General features: G+C 47.5%; 5 protein-coding genes across 5 annotated transcripts; 4 read left to right on the top strand and 1 right to left on the bottom strand.

Annotated features, from left to right (window-relative positions):
* The first annotated feature begins 105 nt into the window (after positions 1 to 105).
* LY89DRAFT_683693 (putative alpha-L-fucosidase) lies at positions 106 to 3,143 on the top strand. The gene is made up of 7 exons (XM_018214748.1): positions 106 to 593; positions 640 to 1,573; positions 1,628 to 1,656; positions 1,710 to 2,093; positions 2,140 to 2,348; positions 2,399 to 2,809; positions 2,861 to 3,143. The coding sequence occupies exons 1-7, from the start codon at positions 504 to 506 to the stop codon at positions 3,123 to 3,125; spliced, it is 2,322 nt and encodes a 773-aa protein (XP_018073186.1). The 5' UTR covers positions 106 to 503; the 3' UTR covers positions 3,126 to 3,143.
* Positions 3,144 to 3,381: 238 nt separating this feature from the next.
* Positions 3,382 to 5,111, bottom strand: LY89DRAFT_706461 (putative endoglucanase; the record flags this gene model as incomplete). The annotated part of the gene is made up of 2 exons (XM_018217530.1): positions 3,564 to 5,111; positions 3,382 to 3,533 (listed from the first exon to the last, which is right to left on the bottom strand). Exons 1-2 carry the CDS (start codon positions 4,804 to 4,806, stop codon positions 3,382 to 3,384), a joined length of 1,395 nt encoding a protein of 464 aa, XP_018073185.1. The 5' UTR covers positions 4,807 to 5,111.
* Positions 5,112 to 7,324: 2,213 nt separating this feature from the next.
* On the top strand, positions 7,325 to 9,308 carry LY89DRAFT_706460 (uncharacterized protein; the record flags this gene model as incomplete). The annotated part of the gene is made up of 3 exons (XM_018217529.1): positions 7,325 to 8,146; positions 8,210 to 9,199; positions 9,294 to 9,308. Exons 1-3 carry the CDS (start codon positions 7,337 to 7,339, stop codon positions 9,306 to 9,308), a joined length of 1,815 nt encoding a protein of 604 aa, XP_018073184.1. The 5' UTR covers positions 7,325 to 7,336.
* A 1,094-nt stretch (positions 9,309 to 10,402) lies between these two features.
* LY89DRAFT_683692 (uncharacterized protein) lies at positions 10,403 to 11,063 on the top strand. Its single transcript, XM_018214747.1, has one exon. It carries the CDS (start codon positions 10,813 to 10,815, stop codon positions 10,972 to 10,974), a length of 162 nt encoding a protein of 53 aa, XP_018073183.1. The 5' UTR covers positions 10,403 to 10,812; the 3' UTR covers positions 10,975 to 11,063.
* Positions 11,064 to 11,381: 318 nt separating this feature from the next.
* LY89DRAFT_717359 (FAD/NAD(P)-binding domain-containing protein) lies at positions 11,382 to 12,820 on the top strand. The gene is made up of 2 exons (XM_018218341.1): positions 11,382 to 11,526; positions 11,591 to 12,820. The coding sequence occupies exons 1-2, from the start codon at positions 11,440 to 11,442 to the stop codon at positions 12,689 to 12,691; spliced, it is 1,188 nt and encodes a 395-aa protein (XP_018073182.1). The 5' UTR covers positions 11,382 to 11,439; the 3' UTR covers positions 12,692 to 12,820.
* The last annotated feature ends 3 nt before the right edge of the window (positions 12,821 to 12,823 follow it).

Below are 12,823 nucleotides of genomic sequence, written 5' to 3'. Positions count from 1 at the left end.
AGGAACAATGACCACAAGCTGCAGATATCGGAGGGGTTAAATAAACAGTGCAGGGATATTTGCGGTAAGTGGACGGACTTGCCCTATTGTGGCTTCGGCAGTGGAGACTTGCCCGATAACAAGAGATTCCCGAGTCAACAAACATCACCAACGCCAACCCAACCTCTCCTCTCTTCATGTCGGTGAAGCACAACTCACCACGGACATCAGACCCGAGCTATACTGCAAGGGCAATGCAAGTCGACCTGGATCATATCGTGCTTTCGGATATCAATGCGGATACCATTGATGCTACCATGCATCGAACGTTACCAAATTCCTGGGGCTGGAGCCAAGATTTGCGACGCGGTCAATCTTGATCTCTGCCATAGCCCAAGCGGTGACTTCGGATGAACTGATATGGATAGTTGCCATGATCAATTGCAGGTGGGTAGATGCTTTTCATAAGGTCATGTCCTTCCTTTTTCCTTTCGCTCCGAGAACTGCCTCCGAGAGCCTCAATCATGGTACGCTTCTCTCCTCTGCTTGGACTGGCTGCAGTGGTGATAGCTGCACCTAGCCGGAGATGGGACAATTCGACAACTCCTTCAAAGGTAATCACCCTTCCAATCTGATGGGAGCCAAGTTGACAAGAATAAGCAAATGGTTCAAATCCCACTCGATGCCTACTTCAACAATAAAGGATTCGGTCTTGTTCCTGGCGAAGCCAATTTCGATGAATTGAACAATTCCTACCCTGCAGCGAATCTGCCAACCGGTGGATCCTACACATCGACCAAAACAAACATCACATATCTGTTTCCTGGATACCAAGCCAACAAAAGCGACAATGTGGTCATGTCAGGGCAGCAGATTGATGTGCCTGCAGCATCCTACTTCAGTCTGCAGATGCTCATCTCGACCGAGTCTGCTGGTACATCTGGGAATATGTCGTTCGAGTACACGGATGGAACAACGACTCTTGCCGAAGTACGAACGAATCCCTACTCGTCATTTCTGTCAATTTTAAAAGGAGAGATTGTGATGCCATCATACTTTACAATCAATACCACGAACTTCAATACTTCTCACATCTTTGAGTATATCGGAGCCGTGGATCCCAGCAAAACCCTATCTTCAATCACGTTGCCTGATACATCAAATGATACCGCTAGAATACATTTGTTCTCGGCATCGCTATACAAGCAGACCGGAGTCCAAGTCCAATTTCTTCGCCCTACCCAGAAGCATGATATCGAGCGAGTTCAGACTGTGGAAGTCGTCATCGACAATGCGGGTCCTGATTGGATTTCGGGTGCTGGTGTTGAAGTCTCGATCACCGGTCCAGGCATTGAAACTATTACCCCAGGATATATCAAGCGAATGCGTCCTGGGGATCAGAAAAAGATTAATGTCGGAGTCATTGGTTGTGGAAACGTGACTACGACGGTACATCTGACCGGTTCTATGAATGCGACTTATACTATCGAGAACGTCAAGTTTGGCCTTGAGGAGTACACTTCGGAATTATCCAGCTTGTCAAATCATGAAAGTCCGGAATGGTTCAATGATGCCAAGTATGGCATCTTTATTCGTGAGCATCCTCAGTTCCTATCCATTGAGAAGAAATCGCTAACAGTGGTTACAGATTGGGGCCCTTACTGTGTTCCAGGTTGGGTGAGTCTGGGTGGTGAATTGTGTTTTGTTTATTGGATGCTAATACACTCCAGGGCAATTCGACTCCCTGGGAAATCTATGCAGAATGGTACTGGTGGTACGGACACCACCGCAATGCCGACAAAGCCGATGTTTACGATCATGAACTGGACACATACGGACCCTACGTCGTTTACGATGACTTCTTCTCCAACTTCACGGCTGAGAATTGGGATGCGAAATCATGGGTTGACTTGATCGCGGATGCTGGAGCTCAATACTTCGTTCTTACTACGAAGCATCACGATGGATTTGCAATGTTCGATACGAAAGAGACTACGCATCGGAACTCTCTGCACTACGGACCCAAGAGAGATATTTTGGGGGAGTTGTTCGCTGCGGCGAAGGAATACCAACCTCAGCTTAAGCGAGGAACGTATTTCAGTCTGCCTGAATGGGTAAGTCGTGGTCTGAGTCTTGTTCGAGCTTGGCTGATGATGATAGTTCAATCCTCTATTTGGTCCTTATGGCTTCTCTCAGACAAGTGACCCAGCAAGCACCTCATGGCCAGGCATCATCGCAACAAATCCGTACACTGGACTCGAAGAACCATATACAGGAGCTCTTCCCCAAAATGACTTCATCGCTGACTTGATGGTTCCTCAAATGGAGATCCTTGCCTACGGCTACGAAACGGACGTGATGTGGTGCGAGTAAGTTCTCTCAAGCCCATCTAATACAACGCCATGTTAACAAATTCTAGCTGCGGTGCTGCTAACGGCACGGCCGAATTCGCCGCCGCCTGGTTCAACCAAGCCGAATCACAAGGCCGCCAAGTAACGATGAACAACCGGTGCGGCATCGCAGCCGGTGCAGACTTCGATACTCCCGAATACAGCACCTTCTCATCTGTCTCGGAGCGAAAGTGGGAAAGCAACCAAGGTCTCGATCCATACTCCTACGGCTACAACCGCGCCACTCCATCGTCACTGTACATGAACGCATCTACGCTTGTGTATAACCTCGTCGACATGGTTAGCAAGAATGGCAACCTGCTGTTGGATTTTGGTCCCATGGCTGATGGGACCATTGATGCTACTGAGGTCGCGCATTTGCTTGAGGCTGGGTTGTGGATTAAGGCTAATGCTGAGGCGATCTTTAATACTACTTATTAGTAAGCCCCAATTCTTCACACTCGATACCTGCCTTGCTAATTGTCCTCTAGCTTCATCGCAGCAGAAGTAGATGATGTCCGCTTCACGCAGACCAAAGATGCGTTCTACATCCTCTCGCTATCAGAACCAAGCGAGACTTTCGTGGTAGATGCGAAGCTGCCGATCGTCGACGGCGACAGTATCACTATGATTGGAGCAGGTAATGGCACGAAGTTGGATTGGACGTTTTCGGATGAAAGTCTGACGATCACCGTTCCGCCAGCTTTGGTGGCTGCTGGAAAGTATTGTTGGGTATTGAAGATTGAGTACTCATAGCTATTATTATAATGAAACTTAATGTTTTAGTTTCGGAAACTTTCGCCTGCATTAGCAACCCCTGGATGAAATGTTTCTTGTCGTCACTCAAATCATGTCCGGATGGATAGATTTCTTTTTTCTCCCAAGCTATTTACAGATAGTTTGACATATATACAGGTTTGTGTCTTACTCCTTCCCCTCATCACTACCATTCATTTTGTTATCCTCCGTTTACAGCTCCATTTCAAGAAGCCCTCCTATGAGGTTCAACTCCTCACAAACATTGCGAATAATACGGGTTCAAAAGTGTGCAAGTATGCGGAGCAGCACACGCTGTAGGACCCGCCCACCCATTGCCACCACACTGCCCATACTGGCTCTGCGCTGGACTCTTAGCCACAGTCGTAGTACTCGTCGACGTCGACACTGTAGACGTCGGCACACTGCTCGTCACACTTGCTGTACTACTCGGACTAGACGCACCACTCTCCTCAAACGTCGACCCAATATCCCCCCACCTAATATTCGAAAACGTCGCATAAGTCCCCGGCGTCTGCGCCTCAATGCTCGCCGGATTCCCCGCCGTACTGCTACACGGCCCATTACTCCCACTATCAAGCCAATTCATAAACTGACCCCCATCATTCCAGATACTGAAAATGAGCACCATGCCCCGTCCCAACGCCTGCCCCATCGTCGTCAGCCCGCCCAGACTCGCGGCCGAGGCGTCGGACGAAGTACACCAGGACGCGGTGATGGAATCCAGGCCCGCTGTGGACGTCGAGACCGCGTTCTGGATCAGCTTTCCGTCTTGCATGTACAGACGCCGGATCTCGGACAGGGAGCCCGTCGTGGTGTTGTCGCTGGTGTAGAATTGCGTGATGACGGTGACGGGCTTCAGGGTATCGACCGTCCCGCCGTTGCCGTAGTAGCTGTGCACGCCTTGCGCATAGGGATTGAAGCCACAGCCTGACTTGTCGCACGTATCGCCTTCGCAGGGATGCGGTGTTAGGGCCGTGGCGTTGGCGTTTGCTTCCCAGATGTCCATTTCGTTGCAGCATGCGCCCTGGGAGTTAGTGTTCAAAGTACCATTGATCCAGGTCTGGACGGGACATTGCGCATCACAGTACCCCGAGCCGTAGGAGGCGCCTCCGGGGTTGTACTGGCTGCGGCCTCCTGTGGCGTCCATCTCTGAGAGATACAGAGCGCCGTTCTCGCCGCAGACAAGAGTCGAGACGTCGGCGTCGAAACGCAGTTCTTGGCCGAGGAGTTGCAGCATCTCGTAGTTGCCGTCGGCGCCGAGGAGGTAGACGCGCGGGGATGCGTTGCTGGTTACGCCGTTGCTTTGGGTGTATTGATGCAGCGTCAGGGCGTCTCCTGAGGTGGCTACGCCGCTGCTGGCGTAGTTGGGGATGCCTTCGATGGCGCAGTTCTTTGCACATGTTGCTTCGTCGGGACATAGGGTGGAATTTATAGCACCAGTTGAGGTCGCGCATGATGCGGAACTGTTGACTTGGTGGATCCAGTGGAAGTTCCAGTCTAGGACTATCGAGGTATTTTGCTGCACGCAACCGCCGCTTGTTGTGCACTTCCAGGTCGGTAACGGGAGGTTGACTTCAGGTGTATCTGTCCCGATCTGCTGGGCTGTGATGAGTGGAATCAGAGCAGCAAATGCTGTGAAGGCAAGCTTTTGAGCCATGACTGTCTCAATATTTCTTCGCTACAGCAGGATGAAAGTTAAGCGAGAACAAACAGGACGAGCAACACCCTCTCAAGAGCCATCCGACATTCTTATATGAAAAGTCCTACCTCGTACTCGCAAGCTCCGAGACTCGTTCCATCAAACTCGAGCATACTTTTGTGCCTCCCTCCCTCTCTCCCTGCCTAGCTTCCGAGCAAACTTTGACTAAAACAAACATTCATTCCAGACTTGAGACTATTGTGGGGATTCGATTCCGGGGAAGTTCATTCTAGGGTTATTCCCCCAATCCACGCCGTCATTCTAGGGTTGATCTCCCAATCCCAAGCTAAGCAGGTGGATTTATCCGCCTCCCGCCGGCCCGACTGTATGTCCAGGTCATCTGAGAAATTTAGTCGCTTGAGAATGTGTGAACATATAAGAATCTCGGAAAGCTAGTTCCGAGTCACCGGCAGTTTCAGATTGAGGGGAAGCGGGGGACGGCGGTGCTTGCAGGGAGCCTCCCCTTACTATATAGGCGAGATAGGCCCTACGGCCCTGGAGTCAGGGGTTAGCCGGATGCGGGGATTGGCGAGTTTAGCGAGTTTTGAAGGGAAGCTTGAGTGTTAAAGTATGTCTCTCGGATTGTTGTACCGTGTTAATTGGAGTCTGTGATATCATTTGAAATAAGGTAGGCCATTTAAGAGGTAGTCCTCTAACCCTTCACTAAAGGTAAACAATAAATAAGGTACGTGGAGTAAAGTACCCTATTTTGGAATTTTTTGTGCTTTGTTGTTGTTGAATGGAGGCGAGTGCTTTCTTTCTGTCTCCGCGTCTTGGTCCACCTAACTTTTGCTTTGTACTTTCCCTAAAGTTTTCTCTCGTTGTAATGCCCGATTATGCAAGTATTGTGAAAGTCAAACGGCTTAACTACGTTTAGTGCATTGATTTTGAAATAAATAATCTTCTAACGGACACCTTCCTTCTATTTGCTTGTACAATGATATTTTGAAGCTCACTGAATAAGATACTTGGTTATTGTGGTGACTAGCGATTGTGGTATTTGGTAATTCCGGTACTTGGTTATTGTGGTAATCTGCGCCGAGTCTCAACCTCCGCTTCCAACGCGGTTAGTGAGTATCGCCGCTCTGCTCAGGCGCTACCCACTCTCGCCTCACCCTCTGCTCAGGTTGCTCAGTCAAGTTCCTGCTCCCTCTTCTAGAGATTAACCACGATCTATGCTATTCGGTTCTGTTGTGCGAAAGCTGGCAACTCTACCTAGCTATATTCAGCACACCAAGTCGGCTCTCAGGCAGCTCAAACAGGCATCCCACCTCCTTTTACATAACCTCCAAGAGCCGCGGTATCAAATCTCAAGACTAGGCATTTGTTGCGCAATATGCTTGAGGATGAAAGTATGGTGCAGAAATAGGTACTGAACCGTGGTTCCTAGCGGCGTATATCTACTATTACTTCAAAAAGCTGCGCTTCAATTACGGCAAACTTCACAAAACCTCTCTATACTATGTTTAAATAAACCGCGGCTGAAATCAGCGGAAAGCGGCGCATAGATACTGTCAGCGTTTTGAAATACATATTAACATTAATTTTGACTATTCACATGATAAATGGTTTCTTGTTCTATAAAGAACTATGAGGATCCTTCCGAATTTGAATTAACTTGTACAACTGGGGGGATGGGGGAGGCGGCGGGGGAAAGGGGGAAAGCCTTACCCGATTTTACAAGTCGACTGAAATGCGTGGTCGGTTTTGGTGGCTGTCCGTGTAACCTTGCTATAGACCGTTCCGGATTTGGCTTGCGGCTCGCCCGATCTGATCGAGGCTATGTAGTTGGCGAGTTATTCGGGGCTGTGATCTTTTCTTATTATATTTAAATGCATCAAGTTTCCAATCACGACCAACAAAAAAGCACAATTTAACGAAATTGTGTTGGGCTGATTCCACGACCTGCTGCCTACTTCAAATCCGCGCACCTAGATATTTACCTTCTGTATGCATCTTTCTTGGCATTTTGACAAGTAATTCTCTTTGCATATTTCGTTTTCCTTTTTTTTTAAACTAGTATAATATTTCAACTCAACGATAGCGATGATTATGGATCTTTCTAAGCAAATTACATTTGCGATTTTCTTTAAAAAATAGAAAAAGAAGAAAAAGAAGGAAAGGCTATAATAGCCACAATAGTGAAAAATGTAATTCTGATGAAAATGCCTTGTGTGCACGGGCCTTTGGGCCCGGTTCGTAGTAAGGATATCGCTGTATACGTGCATGCGCCAGCTTATTAAACAGCAACAGCTGAACGCTCAGCCTTTGGCTCGTACGCCCAGCCATAATGCCACGCTTATATTCGCTCGCCGCTCTCCAGGCAACTCCAACTTTCACAAGAATCTGGCGTGCTGAAAACCTCGACTCTGAAACCACTGCCACCCAACGGCCACCAACCGAGTATCTTCATCCTGGCTGCTCTGGAGCATTCCGCCTCGTTCCCGATACATCAATTATTTTAAGCTTTTGCGGCCTCAGCAAAACGATGACGAGTCCTCAATTGCAATGGGAACTAAATCGGTCCCTGGACTCCAGCTTATCTGTCGCTCGAGGTGTGATACAAGCCTCAACAAGCGACAACGTTCAGACTCTTGCTTTATTAGCATGTGAACGATTCGGAGCAACGCTGGCAATATGTCCCGAGACCTGTCGGAAAGTTGAAGCCCAAATAATTCTCCTCCAAACGCCAACTTCTGCAGTAGTCAGTTTCCTCAGTGCCGTGATCGGATACTCCAAGGATGACTGTGCTTCGCAACTGGCACGTAGCCTGGCGGGTGTCCAATTTATAGCCCTAGCAACGGTCCTGCTCACGATTGGAAGCTCATACCATGGTGGTGAAGCATTAGCACACATGCTACGAACATCTGCGGCAGATAAGACATTATTGCCGCCCGCCCGTCAATTGAAAGATCTTTTAGCAAGCATTGAGCATAAATGTGTTCCGCTGAAGTTTCCCGACATGGTCTCCGGGTGGTCCAAGATTCTTTTGGATTTTGCTACAACAACTCCTGAAGATCGAACATTCTGGAAAACCAACCATTTTGTACCAAATGCTGAAGGCATAGGAGGACTAGTTGATGCTTTCCGTCAATTGAGCAGAGTGGGAAATGCTGCGTCAATCACGCTGAAGATAGCTGGTTGTACAGCTTGGGTCGCAGCCTTTACCCAGTGGTGCCTGGGCGTTGCACCGTCCATATATCTTGACAATGGAAGAGCTATCTTTGTGCAGCCAAAGAGCAATGTCACTATTATTGCGATCAAGGACACCAAAAGTTGTCCAGACCTCGAGATTAATGTTCATCGGGGCATGGGAAACCTATCCGATCTCATCACTACTAATCTCTCAGGAAAAGCTTAGTTTAGAATGCTTAGTATTGAGGCCTATGGCCAATTACTTCTTTGCCAATGCGACTTGGATTTCGGGAGTGCACACAGAGCTATCACCCATTCGCTTCCATATGCGATGAAACAAATCGTATCGATGCTTCGACTATCGGTTCTCAAAAGTTTTGATCGTGCTGTAGAGCTTCGTGATTGGCAGCATAAACAAAAACGCGCTATTTATGACGAGGTGTCTGAAGAAGCCACTAGGTTCGCAGCTTATCCGTTTCCAAAGGACGTTACGATTTCTAACATTCTGTGCCGCATGCTCGGCTTGTCTGACTCTCACGTATCGAATAAGCTGCCTCCTCTGGAAGAAGGATTGATGGTCACTGATCTGCCACTTGTCAACTTTCATGTAGAAAGTCTCAGACGGACCTGCCGATGCAGAACATGTTCCTCTACAGGCCTAATGTTTGAAGCATGCAAAACCGCGCTTTTCATGGGTCAACTCTCGGAGTTCGCAGCAGATGTTCTGCTCTTATCTCTTTTTGAGTCCCCGGAGGCACTCCTTGTTTATAACGGCAGCCACCGCAGATCGGATTTTATTCATGCTATCCGTCTAATACTCACCACCGGAAAACCAAATACTGTACCGCTGACAGAAGTTCTCCGGGCAGCTCTGTCTTTGGTTGGGCATGAGGTTACTGACGACCTGAATCGCGACGTGTGGGTTCTATCATGTTATAAGGGTCAAGCGACGTACCCAAAGCTCTTCGAAACACGTTGCCTCCAGGATTCTGGATATCTGACTATTTGTTGGGCCCCTGGCCTCCTGCGTTACGACGGAGAAGTCTACTCGAAAGTTATTGGAGATCGAGGTGCTGGCCAGACCCTCGAACGTCTCAGACCGAACGATATGGCCACCAAGGCTGTCAATCTACCAATATATCTAGTCCCAGACCAGCGTTTAGTGTGGCGTATAGTTCGAGATGACGGCTTTCTCAGAATTAACGTCGGAATCGAAGTGGATGGCACATGGATATCGATGATCTATTCTCCTTTGACAATGCTCATAAATCTTTCGTATGCTCTCGTAACTATCTCTTGCCCGCATTCAGCCGACGAGCCACTAAAGACTCCTGATAAATGGTGTCAATACACCGAACCATCGGAACCATTGGGTTGGACAGAACAGGCAAAAGACCCTAATTTTATCAGTGTGGTGGCTGCTGATGGTAATGATGGCCTACGTATGTATGCACTTGGATTTTACGATAGCCCTTTCCCATTTGTCATAAGAAATGGTACCTGTATAGCATGCTGTTTAGGGATATGTCGATTGGCAGGCTATCCGGCTATTATATGTTGAGACTAGGTCGAAGCGCTAGTGTCCATTTTGGCCATGACGGTGTCCGGGTGCTACCTGATTAGGTTCGGCACCGCTTATAGCAACGCTGATTACTGATTGTGGCACTTGGTAATTGTGATAGTTAGCTATCGTAGCTCTTTGTTAACGTCCTTTACCAAATGTTGTTTAAAATGATATCTTTCTTCATTAGTGTTTGAGAAATCAGAAATCTGCGCTTTACTCGCGATGAGCGCTGTGCGCGTTATGTGCGCGTTTTGCGCTGCCTGCGCTTCCTGCGCAGTTTACGGGCGAGGGTTGCGGACCCTACATGAGCATTTGTTACATGTCTCGAAGATTAAGAGGTATTGCTTGCTGTCACCGAAATTATGTGCGTTGTGTTTTGAGCATTTCTGGAGGTAAAGAGAAGAACACAGAAGAGCATAGGAGAGCTGAAATAGAAACCCGGGAAGAGAATTCGTCTTGTAAGAGCATGCAGATTTCTTTCTTTCCATAAGATAATGTCTTCGTCAACCGTTTTCGTGGGAACCAGATCGATATTTAGATGTACCAGTTCTCGATCCAAACTTGAACCCATCATATGAGCTTTAACTACAACAACCCCCTTTCCGTTTCTGATTCGCTAGAACTACGAATCCGTACTTGAGTTATTCGAAAGTCATCTCAGCTGCTCGAGATCGCGTTTTCGGTTTCGTTTGGTATTTGAAGTTCATTATTTGTACCAATCAGCTCACAAACACTCTCGACATCGTTATTTTGAGACGGTGAATCCTTCTTAAGTTACACAACATTTCAAAGTCAACTTCGATCACATCCTCTCCACGACTACATTGAACACAACTCCAACACCAAACATGAGAGCCTCAACAACAATGATATTTGCATGGCACTTTGTCTTACCCCTTCTCTCGTCCACGGCTTTAGCGGTCTACAATATTCATCCTCACGACCCCCCAAGATATGACGTTCGGTACTGCGATCTGATCTGCCACCAAATGCAAATGCAAGAAGAACGAGATCAATACAATTCGGTAATAGCGGCGCAAGGATACTGGATGGATAGCTCGTGCTCTCCCAGCAGTCCGAATGAGCTAAATGTCCGACTTGATCCATCCGCTGCTATGTACTTCAATGAAGTGTGTTGCTTTCCGAGTATTGGTGGCGTGATTGTTGCACAGCGGGCTCATCCCATCGAGTTCTTGTATATTAACGTCGATCGCATCAATATTACTGAGCCATCGCAAAACTCCTCGGAGGAAGACGAATTCTGTATGAAGCTACGCAAAGTAGGAGGGAAATGGTGGGAGAGTCCTTATGATTTCGAAAAAGCCGTGGAGTTCAAGATGCGCAAGATGTATCCCGATGAGAGAGAGGTTCTTTACTTGGGGTGGCCACAAGAGGGAGGGGTCTGGGTACTAAGATTCCAAAGCTAGAGAGAGGTTCAGATGATAGGTGGTGCAGTGGCAAGGATCAACAATGCACTCTCAGTGGAGGACCGATGTATGGCAATCAAGGAAAGCGGTGGTACGTTCTTCCATGACCCGTGGGAGAGTGGTCACGTAAGTCCATTATTGGCAGGCTTTGGCAATCACTCGAAAAGACAACACCTAGAGCAAGAGGACATTGGTTGGCGAAATCTAGAATATGAGTTCTAGGGTTATGTAACAATCTCAACAACCGCTTTTTCAAAGCTCATTATTACATTGTGTTTCTGTCAAGTGATTCATTCCATACCTCCCTCGACGCTTTCTCGGACTTCTTACGCTTTTGGGAACTTTGAATCACGTGGAATTCTCTAAATATATCCTTGAATCGGCCCATCATCCCACTAATGTCGCAACATTCAGGCAAGCAATCTCCAAACATCGTTTTTCTTAAATCAATTGTCCCTGATCAATATGAATATCAAAGTTGGGAAAGACCCCCACGTCCTTGTTATTGGAGCAGGAATCACTGGCTTGCTAATTGCGCAAGGTCTCAAAAAGGTTTGATTATCATTGATTACGACCCTTAGCGCTTGATATGTACATGTGACTGAGATCGAATTAGAATGGCATTAAGTGCAGTATCTTTGAAACCGAAAGTAGCGCTTCATACCGTTCCCGCGAATGGACAATGGGAATTCATTGGGCTGTGCCATTGCTCCAACCGCTGTTGCCTGATAATATTTGGCAACGACTGAATACTACGCAACCGGATCCAGACTATACTCCTAAACCCACGGATACGTTTAGTCTCTACAACGGCGCAACTGGAGAATTGCTGAAGACTTTACCCACAGGAGGGATGAGAAGAGTTTCTCGGAGTAGAATGAGAGCATTGTTTAGTGAGGGTATTGAAGTGAACTATGGGAAGACTCTAAGTTCCATCTCATTTAATGAGAATGGTAATGGGGTATTTGCTCATTTCTCAGATGGGACCAGTACCAGTGGAGATGTGTTAATAGGGACCGATAGACCAAGATCAAAAGTCCGAGATTTGATCGTTAGAGAAGGTTCGGATGCAAGTTCATCTGGTGTAATAATGGCAGATGTCAGATCCAAGTACACGGCTGCGCAAGCATTGGAACTTCGTCAACATGCCGCCCTTACCACTGTCGCTTTCCATCCCAATGGATCCTACCTAGCTGTCTTTGCGCACGATCTCAGATCATCAGACCCACAAGACTGGGAGTTTCGAACTGTATATTCTTCTATGCCTCAAGATTTCAGCGGAGGTGAAGCAGAAAGATTGCGCTTGTTCAAAATGAAAGCAGCGGAGTACGTGGGTGCATGGAAGAATGCTATTGAGTGGACTCCAGAGGGTACTCCGGTTGAGTTCAATAATTTGGTGTACTGGAAGACGGTTGACTTCGACAATAGAGGAGGAAGGGAGACGCTGGCGGGTGATGCTGCACATCCGATGACACCACAGAGAGGTCAAGGTTTGAATCATGCAGTTTGTGATGCGGTAAATCTGGTTTCAGCATTAAGCAAGGTGCAAAAGGGAGAGATGAATTTGAAAGAGGCTGTTACCGAGTATGATACCGAGATGATAAAGAGAGGAGGGGACGAGATGGAGGCAGCTTTGTTGAACACGAAGATGGTTCATGACTGGAAGTCCCTTTTGCAATCCCCTCTAGTTAGTAAATCTGTGGCAAGGGGGAATTGAAGGTGTAGTGCACATTTATAGCTCGCAAGTAGCGGTGGGTTATTACTCTTGATTTTCAACGCAAATACGATACTATGGCACAAGGTCTGAAATGAACGATTTTATTGAGTAATAAGTTAATGTTCAGGCAAA

The sequence above is a fragment of the Mollisia scopiformis genome (assembly GCF_001500285.1).
Source record: "Mollisia scopiformis unplaced genomic scaffold LY89scaffold_9, whole genome shotgun sequence".
NCBI classification, from domain to species: domain Eukaryota; kingdom Fungi; phylum Ascomycota; class Leotiomycetes; order Helotiales; family Mollisiaceae; genus Mollisia; species Mollisia scopiformis.
This window is presented reverse-complemented; position numbering and strand designations above follow the sequence as displayed.

Coding starts and splice junctions, on each gene's coding strand:
- LY89DRAFT_683693 (XM_018214748.1), top strand. CDS start 504: ATGGTACGCTTCTCTCCTCTGCTTGGACTGGCTGCAGTGGTGATAGCT. Junction 1,574..1,627: donor CAAGTATGGCATCTTTATTC/GTGAGCATCCTC, acceptor CAGTGGTTACAG/ATTGGGGCCCTTACTGTGTT. Junction 2,349..2,398: donor ACGGACGTGATGTGGTGCGA/GTAAGTTCTCTC, acceptor AACAAATTCTAG/CTGCGGTGCTGCTAACGGCA.
- LY89DRAFT_683692 (XM_018214747.1), top strand. CDS start 10,813: ATGAAGCTACGCAAAGTAGGAGGGAAATGGTGGGAGAGTCCTTATGAT.
- LY89DRAFT_717359 (XM_018218341.1), top strand. CDS start 11,440: ATGAATATCAAAGTTGGGAAAGACCCCCACGTCCTTGTTATTGGAGCA. Junction 11,527..11,590: donor TTGCGCAAGGTCTCAAAAAG/GTTTGATTATCA, acceptor AGATCGAATTAG/AATGGCATTAAGTGCAGTAT.